General features: G+C 38.5%; 2 protein-coding genes across 2 annotated transcripts in view; both read right to left on the bottom strand.

Annotated features, from left to right (window-relative positions):
- Nucleotides 1–5,365, bottom strand: part of LOC306885419 (uveal autoantigen with coiled-coil domains and ankyrin repeats protein-like) — a 46,036-nt gene extending 40,671 nt beyond the window's left edge. Inside the window, exon 1 of the mRNA XM_079441912.1 lies at nt 5,135–5,365. Coding sequence (XP_079298038.1) covers nt 5,135–5,182 — 48 coding nt within the window. The 5' untranslated portion in view covers nt 5,183–5,365. The remainder of the gene's footprint in view (nt 1–5,134) is intronic.
- A 5,316-nt stretch (nt 5,366–10,681) lies between these two features.
- LOC306844212 (relaxin-3 receptor 1-like) lies at nt 10,682–11,701 on the bottom strand (the record flags this gene model as incomplete). The annotated part of the gene is made up of 1 exon (XM_079376181.1): nt 10,682–11,701. The coding sequence occupies one exon, from the start codon at nt 11,699–11,701 to the stop codon at nt 10,682–10,684; it is 1,020 nt and encodes a 339-aa protein (XP_079232307.1).
- Between the last annotated feature and the right edge of the window lie 122 nt (nt 11,702–11,823).

Here is an 11,823-nt window from a genome sequence, read left to right on the forward strand (position 1 = left end):
TCTGGCGACGGCAGTTCCTGGTTCAAGACCTGCAGGTTTTAGCGACCAGTACAGAGCCAGATTTTCCAGCCCAGAAACACCAATACAAACGCTTAAAACTAAGCTGCATTAAAGTGCACGTTTATTAATTAGTCTCCCAAATTCTCGGTAGAGGATCAGCTTAATCGTTTCAGGTACAAAATAATGGCATTCGTGTTATCAAAAACTCTTGAAGACACAATTGGTCCAAGACATCCTCTCTCTCGCTCCAAGAGTGCCTTTCTGAATGAATGAAATCAGATCAGATCAGATGAGACACCAATTGTACATGTTCAAAACAGAGCACACAGATTTTCAAACCGCCTTGAATCTGGGCAAAAGGAAAAAAATCTCTTAAATAGGGATGGGCGATATCTTATCGTTTGCGATATACCGTTGAAAATTCTCCTCACGATAAAAATTTGTCTCCTCACGATAATAACGATAAGTCTAGTTGATGACGTAGTTTTGTGCGCGCCCGATTTACTGTTCACGTGCGGAGTGAAAACACGCATGGCGGAAGGCGGACGTGAGGCTGACAGTGCGTTCACACCGGACGCGACTTGCGCGAATAAATCGCGCTATTCGCGCGTAGTTGGACGCGTGAACATTTTGGGTTTACGCGCTTCATTCGCGCGTGAAATTCACTGCACAACAGACGCGAATTCGCGTCATGGGCAGGGCTTCTGCCAGGCGCACATGTATGACTGCCACAGAGAGCATATGTATAGAATTTCGCTCTAAACGCTCAATTCGCGCTGCGTCATTCGCGCGAATTGCGCGGCAGGATGTCTATTCGCGTCTTTGCATTGACTTAACATGTAAATCACTCGCGCTTAACGCTTCATTCGCGTCTGGTGTGAACGCACCATGAGGAGGAGCTTGTTGTTACGCGAGGAGCTAACTTGCCTCCACAATTTGCTAGTTTGGTTACAGAAAATCAGATGAGGAGCAAACTACCGTAATATGCAAAGTGTACAGAAAAATGGTGGTTACAAAGAGTGGAAACACGTCCAATTTTAATTTGACATAAAAGATGCCATACTTTTAATAAAGTTAAATATGCCATTTCTGAGATATTACAATGAATTAATTTCTAAAATGTTATGATATGGAAAGCCTGAAACAGATCACAGCAGTATAGCCATACACAGGCTTTCAGTCATCAGCAACGTGGTAAACGTGTGCCAGTAGCCTATGCATATGATTTAATATGAAGCGTCCGTAACGCATTATTATGGTTGATAAGAGCAATTAATGGAGATGAGCTGTTGATCATAATTAGCATGGCCATAAGTTGGCTGTGTACAGAAAGTTTCAAGTTAATTGCATTAATAATACTATATGAAATAAACTTAATCTTTAAAACTTAATCTATTTATATATATATATATATATATATATATATATATATAATCGTCATTTGTATCGTTATCGCAATAAATACCTGAAATTATCGTGATAAATTTTTTAGGCCATATCGCCCATCCCTACTCTTAAATCATTTATAATGTGTTGACCATCAGACTTAGGCTAATATTTCTTTCATACACATTTCTTATATAAAAGAGACTCATAATCTGATACCACGTTCAAATCACTTGAGAACACACCTGATTATCAGGTCATTTTCTTTTCCACTTTAATAAACTAAAACCTTGCTTTTTGGACTTAATTTACCCTCTCTGTCGATATACTCAATACTCTTGACATGAAAGCTCAAATTAATTCTCTTTGAGGAATGAACAGGGAACCAGACTCTGTAACTACATGTTAGTCAGTGGGTTCAGTGGAAACTCATTTTATTGCAGTAACGTCAGCTCTGCAGTGTACTGATGACAGGGTTCCGGGTTCCAGCCTTTTGAGCTGTGCATATAAGCCTGAGGGCTTTCAACTATAACAAATTCCCATTGCCTGTAATCTCCAGCCATTTATTCATCCTAGGATAACCTCCAATCCTCACTGTCAGTTTCCCACTACACTGGGGGCTTGAGCTTAACACAGCAAAGCTTTCAGAGCGGCTCAGTGGGCACTGGAGACACGGACACAGCAAAGCTTTCAGACAGACACAGCAGGCACAAACACTGCTACACCATGTTTAGACACTCCTGTACTTTCACCAATCAATTCAGGAAATAAATAAATAAATAAATGCTGCACGATATTGCTGGAGGGCTGGATGGTTAATTCTTTTCAAAACATTTTACAGATGGTGAAAATAAAACTCTTTGGTTATTCTTGATGGGGGGACTAAATAACATAGCCAATGGATATACCAAACTAAACCCAATTACGTAGATCAAAGACAAGCAGTAGGGCTGGGTAAAATTATTGATTTGAACAATTACTTAAAATCCAAAGGTTCCAATAGAGTGGTAGAGGTTTGACGTCACAACCCAGAAGACTATTTTTCCTTATGTGGAACGTAAAATATGTTTTGAAGAACAGTGGGAACAAAAAGGCTTATTGGAGCTTATTGACTTCCACTGCATGGAATGGCAGAGATTACTCAAAATATCTTCTTTTGCATTAGGTAGATGTAGTCATACAGATTTGTAACAAGGTGAGGTTCAGTAAATGACAATTTTCATTTTTGTGTGAATTATGCCTTTAAGCCCTGCACTGTTGGCCTGGTTTGCTTTTTGGTGCCAGTGCACCCTTTAGAACAAGAGAACAAAGAAGCCCTTAAAATGGTTATTTGTAATGCAAACCACTTCAGTGATTCAGCAAAGTAATCTTACCACGATATCTTTCCTTCAACACCAAACAACAGCCAATCCTGAAGACAATCTGTGACAGTCACTTACGATACAACCAGCAAAGAAGGTACAACAGAACACTACTGTTGAGAGAGGGTGAGAGGCAGTAGAAGCTGTACAATCACATTCAAGTTAGTACAATTAAACATCACACTTTAGATGTTATCAAAAGTAAACCGTGGAAGTTTCTCAACTAAAAAAAACTAAGTTAAGGTAGAAAGGTTTGAGAAATCGGTCTCTGAGGGTTGATGGCTTTAGGTAGTTTGTTCATTGAAATTAATACTGAAAACAGAAACTGCGAGCGAGATGCAGTACTGGGAAATTGTGCATTCATTTAATTCAGGCCTCAGGCATGCCTCAAGGTCTCCAAAGAGCTAGAAACACCACTGATTGCACACTATGATACTTTTGAAGACAGAGTTGAGTAGAGTGTAAAAATTGCAGTGCACTGCAATGACTAAACATCATCAGTTCACCTCAAATTAAAATCTCTGTCATCATTTACTCACCATCATGCTGTTCCAAACCTGTTTGACTATTTATTTCTGGCAACATAAATGGATTTTGAATTAATATTTTGTAATGTTTTTCTGTACAATAAAGGCAAATGGCGACTGAGGATGTCATTCTGCTTTTAGGGCCCAAAAATTGCCTTGATGCAGCAAACGCAGACAGAATCGTTGGAATCCAGTCATAAAAATTGAATTTACTTAATTTGGCAAAATTTGGATGAATGAATCAAAAGTAAGGTTGTACTATTAAAATCACAATGTCATCAAATTCTTCACTACAGAATAGTCTTCACTACAACAAAAACGTTTGGTTTAACTTGAAAAAACTGTGGAGGTTTTTGAAAATAAATTTATATTAAGTGATAAAAAATAATCTCTAAATTTCTGAATAATAATAATAATAATAATAATAATAATAATAATAATAATAGACATCATACCCATCGTTCTGATTAATGTCCATTTTTATTAATGTTCAGGTCACAAGCTCCACAGCGATTAGAATATTGCTGTATAAATAAACAATCCAAATAAACTAAAACATTATTAGTGTATTATTGCACAATTTTGTTTTGCTATTCTCTTTTGGAAATACTAGAGATCCTCGGTATTGCCTTTTTTTTTTTTTGTTTAGTAAATTTATTTACGATGAGATGAATTGTAAAATTCTTGAAATACAAATCCCATACCAGAAATGTCAAAAAGTAACTAAACACTCTTCTATATCTAATACGACCTGAACATAAGATATTAGATATAAATTAATGTTCAATTACAGGGGGTATTCTGAATAAGGTGCTTACATTAAGACCAGATACCAACTGTCCAGTTCGGATTTATGAAAATCTTAATGTGGTTCCTAAAATCTAGTTTTATATGGTTCTAATACACAGTATATAACACACTTCATTCTGATTAAGACTAATATATTATATATGTATATGCATGTGTGTGTGTGTGTGTAAGAATGAATGATTGCTGAAACTAAGAGAACTTTTCCAGCCACTGAAAGAATCTACAGACATGCCACAAAAAGAGAGGGTGTGCTCCCATGGTCCTTTGTGTTCTGTCGGAGTCAGAGGGTAACCAGTGACAATAGTCCAGCCCTGAAAGCATGTGGAAATGCTTTTTCCCAACGTGTCAAAGAGGCATCAAGTCAAAACACAACTCACAGAGTAAGCACGCACAAATGATCATCAAATGCTGAGCGAAAATGACATCAGTTCCTCTGAATCATCTTCACTACACAGTGAGATCCCTTCATTTTAAAGCCAAAACAAAACCCTTGAAAAAGCTCTTCAATAACTAGCCCCCATGCAGCCTCCCACACAGCTCTGGGTGCCAGCCTCTTTGACATGGAAATTAAAAAGAGGGGAGGGTGAAGATCTCAATGATCAGCTGCTTCTGAATTAAGGATGTTTGTGTTTTTTTATTCCATGTTCTACTCGAGTAAAAGAACACTATTAACTCATTTTCAGAAGCTCAATGTGATATCCTAATAGAAAGTGATCCATGGTCTCGTTTTTATAGTCAAAATATTTTACAACTGCAACGAGAGGCAAGTTTCCCAAAGTTCGGCAAATTCATGTTAATTCATGCAGCAGAAAGACCAGTTCCCAGGATGTGACACATGATTAAGTGTCAAAAGAGTGGCCTTAATGCTGGATGATCTGAGTGTAAACCGTCTTGAGCACAAAACAACCACCTATAAGAAGTAACGTTAGATGAAATAGCGAAAAGTAAATTAAGCTTATCGACTATGTCAAAAAACAAAACTTGCGCAATTTCGATACAGGAGTTTTCATAAAACAAAACAAGCACATCTGTTTTAAACTCGTAACTTACTGTGATGGTAACTTCGTGCTTTTTCAGTCGATACTTCAAACTCTTCATGTTTTCTCTTTGGTTGTATAAATAAGCAGTAAGTTAGCTTGCCGGTTAATATTTGAATAAGTTACAACGACAGTTACGTTTTACGGTTTAGTTTGATTACGCAAAACCAACTTTTAACGTCTGACAACACACTGCGAGTTTCACCTGACGCCAAACACCAGCAGGCTTATCTGGACCCGTTTCCTTACCGACAACGCCGTAGACCAATAGTAGTGAGGGACCGCGGAATAAATTACGTTCGAGCCAATCAGACGTTAGAGGGGGCGGGACTTCCTCGTGGTCCTAGCAGCGTTTGAAATTGCAACAGGGAACAACAGGAGATGCTGTTGTGCGCCTGAAGTCATCCTTACCTGGGAAAAGGCTGGACTTTGTCTCAGATAGAGGCAATTGAGAGAGTGCGAAAAATAATTTTTTGATAACAACTCCTGAATTGCTTTGGGTGGAGCCATACAGTTCAGGAAAGAAAACTGTTAGGTACGAAAAAGGTAGCCTATATATTATAGTGAATTTCATTATTCTGATTACAGCGCAAATTATATTTTCATTTATAACTCAAAAACAGTCTTGCTTGAAATGCGAGTTTGTATTAATCGCTGGTGTTAAGCCCTAAATGACAATCGACGCTACAGTTTGCAATACCAAAAAATGGTTTGCATAGGCTACCTTTTATTTGTCAATATATCTGAATACTATCATTTATTGCATTCAAGAGATGCGTTGCCCCCTTCTGGCCTTGAAAAGAACAAAAGAAACGAGAAAAGCCCCTTGATGAAATTGGTGAGGCGTTTGCGATTCTGATACAACATTGTCCGTTTTTAAACGTCAAATAAACACAGCCTATGGAACACTGAATAAAAGCAGGCCTATATTTTCCCGAAAAACAAACAAAGAAATATTAATTAATTCGATTTTGTGTTTGCCTTTTGGATATCTCTTTGTTTGGCACATATGAATACATTTATATTTCTTCATACATTGAGAGATTGAAAATCAAACTTTGTCATTGTTGGATCTATGTTTTTCTATGCTTGGTTACCGTAGATATTGTCCAGGAAGTGAAATTGAAAGATTTAGAGGAAGAGGCCTGATTGTCCTTGTATAAACCCTCAGGTCAAGCTCATACAGTTATTCAGCAGGAAATTTGACTTTCTCACTGCCAAGTTTTGGTTCCTGGACACAGTACTTTCACAACAATATTAACAGGACAATTTGGTTAATGACTTCATATGTTAGTAATCTGCCTCTGAAAGATATTTGACACCCACTTGTTTCATATAATTTATAAAAAGAAAGATAGAAAGAAAGCTTGGCTCATTCAAGGGCTTGTGTCAATTTCACAAATGAGGGCTTGTCATCAAGGATGACGCTGTTTCCACACTCCTGTAGGCAACATCTGTGCGACCTTCAACTGGTAGTGAGAAATTTGGCGGGGTAGTTTCTTTTAGCTGGAAGGAAGAATAATTCACTCTTGTCAAGTTTAAGCTGTCATGCAGGCTTTTTGAGATTGCATATGCAGGAACAGAAGGGGAGATGTTTAGATGTAAAGTGTAATGTCATATTGCAGCTGTAGTCAAGAAAAAGGAAAATTATTAAATAATTTTTATTTTTTGAAGTTGTAAATACAATAATTTTTTTTTTATCTTATCTACTTCCAAACTGAATGTTTACTTCACTGTTACCTGCTGATTCTTCGTAACTATTTGTGAAATGCACTAGCAATTTCTGAGTGAAAATTGTTTCAAAGTAAATCATACACCATATGTTTTTTTGGGGTTTGGGGGGGGGGTCAGTGGGTTGTACAGTTCCACTACTTAATGATGTGTTGACATCAAAAGTAAGATCAATACCAGAGATCCCTCTGTGGAGAGAGGATGGGGATGAGATCAAGAGAGCAAGTTCACAAGGTTGAGTAAAGCATTAAAGGATTTTCTTGTCTGAGACGGTCTTATAAACAGGACTGATATATGAATGCTGGTCGTAGTTACTGTAGCTCAACTGGCTGAACCTGGTACTATCACCAAGTTCATGGGTTAAATTCAGAGAATACACAGACACTGATAAAATACCCTGAATGAGGTTTATGAAATCCTTATCACTGTGGACAGTAAGAGTGGATCCATTGTGTGTTCATTCGAAAACATCAAACACATCTTTCATTTGCCTATGCAAACACAGCCCAAGCTTAATTAGTCTCTTAATGGTTTGAAACACTTTCTTAAAGGATGTTATTTCCATAGACCACAATGGATGTTGTTATCAAACAGAAAATATGGCTGGATATTGAAAGCCTGTTCAAACTATTCTATAAACTTTTAGAAAATTTATTATGAGACATTGTCAGACTTCGAAGTCTCACTACAAAGATAAAAATAAAACCGACATGATTAAATAGATTCCACTTTTCATTTGAAAAGTTCAAATAATTAAGATGAATTATAATGATAATTAAAAGAAATTACAACATAAATAACTGTTCAAAAATACAAGCAAGTCAATTATAATACAAGCAATACAGTACATTCACTTTTACTTTTTGGTTTATATTGTTACTGAATACATCCAGGGGTGGAGAGCAATATACTGAAACACTGTGGGTAGAACACATAGAGAAGTCGTGGCCTAATGGTTAGAGTCAGACTCGTAATCCAAAGGTTGCGGGTTCGAGTCTCAGGTCCAGCAGGGATTGTAGGTGGGGGGAGTGAATGTCCAGCGCTCTCTCCACCCTCAATACCACGACTGAGGTGCCCTTGAGCAAGGCACCGAACCCCCAACTGCTCCCCGGGCGCCGCAGCATAAATGGCTCTGGGTGTGTGTTCATGGTGTGTTCACTGTGTTCAAATGCTCATGGTGTGTTCAAATGTGTTCAGTGTTCACTGCTGTGTGTGTGCACGTTAGATGGGTTAAATGCAGAGCACGAATTCCGAGTATGGGTCACCATACTTGGCAGTATGTCACTTCACTTCACACACATTCAAAAGGACTAATTAAATTCCAATGTGAATATGTTGATTTGATGATGTGCATTAGGAAGTGTATAACATAACTCCAAACCCACTCAGTAATAGGAAACCATGTCTCCACAGGAAATTCTGTTAACAGCGGAGGATCTGATTATATTAGCACGCTCAGTGGGAGACCAAAGTGAGTTCTATAATATTGACAAACATCCATGGGCAAACCGGTGAATTTGCATCCACACAGCACTCAGTCATTTAACATTCATACCTCCACATATGTGACCACATCAGGCTGCTTTTGTACATAAACAGGACACATGCAGAATTTTTCTTTGTTTTGATTCTGTTTCTAGGTATGTAGACAAACAAATAGTATTCAAATGACATGTAAGTGCATACATACAATGAGAGCAGCAGAATTATAGCAGCCATAATTGTGCCTACTGCTTTGTTTTAAAAAGATACTTCTGGTTTGGTCTTCGGTGGGATAATATTTGCATCCAAAAAAAAGATTGACTGCTGCCCAGACTGTTCCTCACAGTCCACTGACCTCTACAGACTAAACACGGGAGTGTGACGTATCATAACCAAAAGAACATCATCAAGAGCATCACTTCTGTGCCGGGTGTCCATTAAAAGGCTCCTGTGTGAGCGTGACGGTAAACAGCAGCAGATGTACTGTCTTTTCAAATCTTCCAAATTGCCTGCAAATGACCATCATTAGCTTACTATGCAAGTGATTTAAAGCAACCGCAATTTAACAAGACGTTAAGCATTCTCATCAGTTATGAACCTGATCGCCCCTTTCTGGGTAATTAACTGCATGCCGCAGAGCTGTCATTTCTACTGGATAGAAGAACACATTTGGATGTGTGCAAAGAGACTGATATGGCCTTGCCCGACTAAATGAAACATATTTCTGCCTAGCTTTGCTTGAAATATTCCTGAATGCTTTGATTTTCCAAAGCTGTGATCAGGGTGGATGGTGGTATCTTGGCTGGGAGCTTGTGGGAGTGTCTGTCAGTAATGATAATTGAGAATGAGACAAGACTGACAGGGAAGCACTGTGAGAGGGACATTCAGAGAGTGTGTTGTCAATCAGAGAGTGCGAGAGAACAGGAGAATCAGCAAATTGGACTGAAACTTTTACTTTGGCTTTTGCTCAACCAGGTGGTTTGGTTATCCATCCTTATTAAACTGTAAGGTGTAAAACATCAAATTAACAGATGTGGCTGAGAAAGTTTTTTTTTCTTTCTTTCTTTTTTTAATAATTGTAAACGGCTTGTGCTTGTAGCTACAAAGGGTAGACTATAGGGCTAGTGTCAATATTTTTTTCTACAATTAATATTACTTAAGGTAGGTTTATTTTTTAATGTCAAATGTTTGTATATAACTTTAAAATCCTAACTGCAAAAGGATATGGAATCTAACGCTTATTGATAAATAAATAAATAATGTTCATTGAACAAATTCCCTGTTCATTGACCAATAGCATGTGGTAAGTTGTCAAAATTTGTTTCCCATTAAACAACTTAGTATATGCTTTTCAGCTAAATTTAAACTGTTTAAGGTAAGGTAAGGTAATATCCTCATAGGTAATATCTTACGATATCAAACCAAAGTTTTTGCCAACAACAAATATTCTAACTTGCCCTGGATTCACTTTTATGCAAAATACCCTTTTCCTGAAAACACAGTTCAGCCTTTAGGTTTAAATCTAACAGGCTCAGTGGGGTTTTAATATGCCCACTTGCTACCCAGCGGCTATAGCAAAATTATGATACTGGAATTTAATTTCAGAGGATGAAATTCACAGAGATTTAAGGGAGTTTTAAACAATGTGTTTGAACACAAAATCCCTGTGAGGAAAAAAATGGAAATTTGACCTAAAGCCTTAAATTTGCTCAGACATAATCCTCAGAAACATGCATGGTCTCTTATAAAGGCCTATGCTGTCTTTATTAAAGTCAGATTTTAATTTAATTTAAATAGATTTTAATTTAACACTCAGAAACAAGATATACACAATTACCCCTATAACTGAGATATAAAGTGCACAATACTGTATAATTATTTTTAACATTTCATGGAAGAGGAACTGTTAAAGTATGGTGCACTGAATGGTATTATGACTTTAGCTGCGTTTTTTTGTTGTTGTTGCTGTTGTTTTTTTAACGCAAAATTAAGGTAACATTTTCTATCGACAGTTAGCCTATTTTAAAATAGCGAATGTTTCACAAGAACAACAAAGACAAAGACATTCACGCGATACAACTGTACACCATGCTTATACTGTTACTAGCAGTTCATCCAAAAATGACCATTCTATTGTTATTTACTCACCCTCGAGTTGTCCAAAACCTGTCTACTGACATCCCTTTTGAGCTCCACTGCGGAAATAAAGTCATACAGACTTAGAAAAACATGAGGTTGAGTAAATAATGACTGACAGTTACATTTAGGGTAAAATAACCCCTTCAACAAGGAATAACGTTTGCTCCCCAGGACTGAGCCGCGCGGGATGCACGCACACCTGTTTCTCTCAAACTCGGAGAAACAGGTCTTTCAGTTTTTTCCTGAACTCTTTACGCATAAGACAGTAAATAAATGGGTTCAAACAGCTGTTCGCGTGCGCCAGGCACACGGTCACCGGAAACACATAGGTATGAACTATATAGTACGACTTATCCCAATACACAGCATTGAATTTCACCAGCACGCCCCAAAACGTTATGGCGTGATTGGGCATCCAGCAGAGGAAGAACGACAAGACCACGATGGTGACGGACTTTGTGACTTGCGTTCTTCGGTTTGAGTTGTTCTTCATGCTCCGATGTCGGATGAGCCTCAAGAGCTGCAGATAACTGATGGACACTATTGCCATGGGCAAAATAAAAGCGATCAGTATTTTCTGGAGATGGTAGACTGCCAGCCAATACTGTCCGTCGGGGAAGCGCAATAAACAAAGTTTTTCGCCGGCCACGTTGGTGACTGTGGAGAAGATGGATGTTGGCGCGGTGGCCACGGTGGCCAGAGACCACAGGACGACACTGACCCACCTGATGGAGCAGCTGTTCTGTCTGCTGCGGTCCTTCAGAGCTGAAGCCACTGACCAGTACCGAGTGATGCTCATCGCGGTCAGGAAGAAGACGCTCGCGTACATGTTCATCACGGTCACCGACAGGATGATCTTACACATGGCGTCTCCAAACGGCCAGCTGAAGTCCAGCGCCGTGTCCACGGCCCAGAAAGGCAAAGTCAACACAAACTGAAAATCCGTCACGGCCAAATTGAGGATGAAAAAGTTTATTTTGGATGTGCGTCTCTCTTGTTTCACGCGAATAAAGAAGAACACCAACAGGTTCCCGATCAGACCAACGACGCAAACCACCGAGTAGGTGATGGAGATCAAGCATCTCAACACCGGATTCCCATCGGCGGTCACATCGATGTCTTCCAGGCTTTTAAAGCGCTCGCGATCACTGATTGATCTGTTAATTACATCACTCTGATTACTGTCTCCCATTATATCCAGCGATTTCACTACTTCGGCGTTACCCATAACGACAAATAATGTAGCATATACACTTATAGATTCGTATGTACTTATCTATTGTTTAATCCGGTTTATTAGTTAAGTTTAGCCTTTTTAACTGATAACTGGCAACGCATCACTCATCCTTC

The sequence above is a fragment of the Barbus barbus genome, assembly GCF_936440315.1.
Source record: "Barbus barbus genome assembly, chromosome: 2".
Lineage (NCBI taxonomy): Eukaryota > Metazoa > Chordata > Actinopteri > Cypriniformes > Cyprinidae > Barbus > Barbus barbus.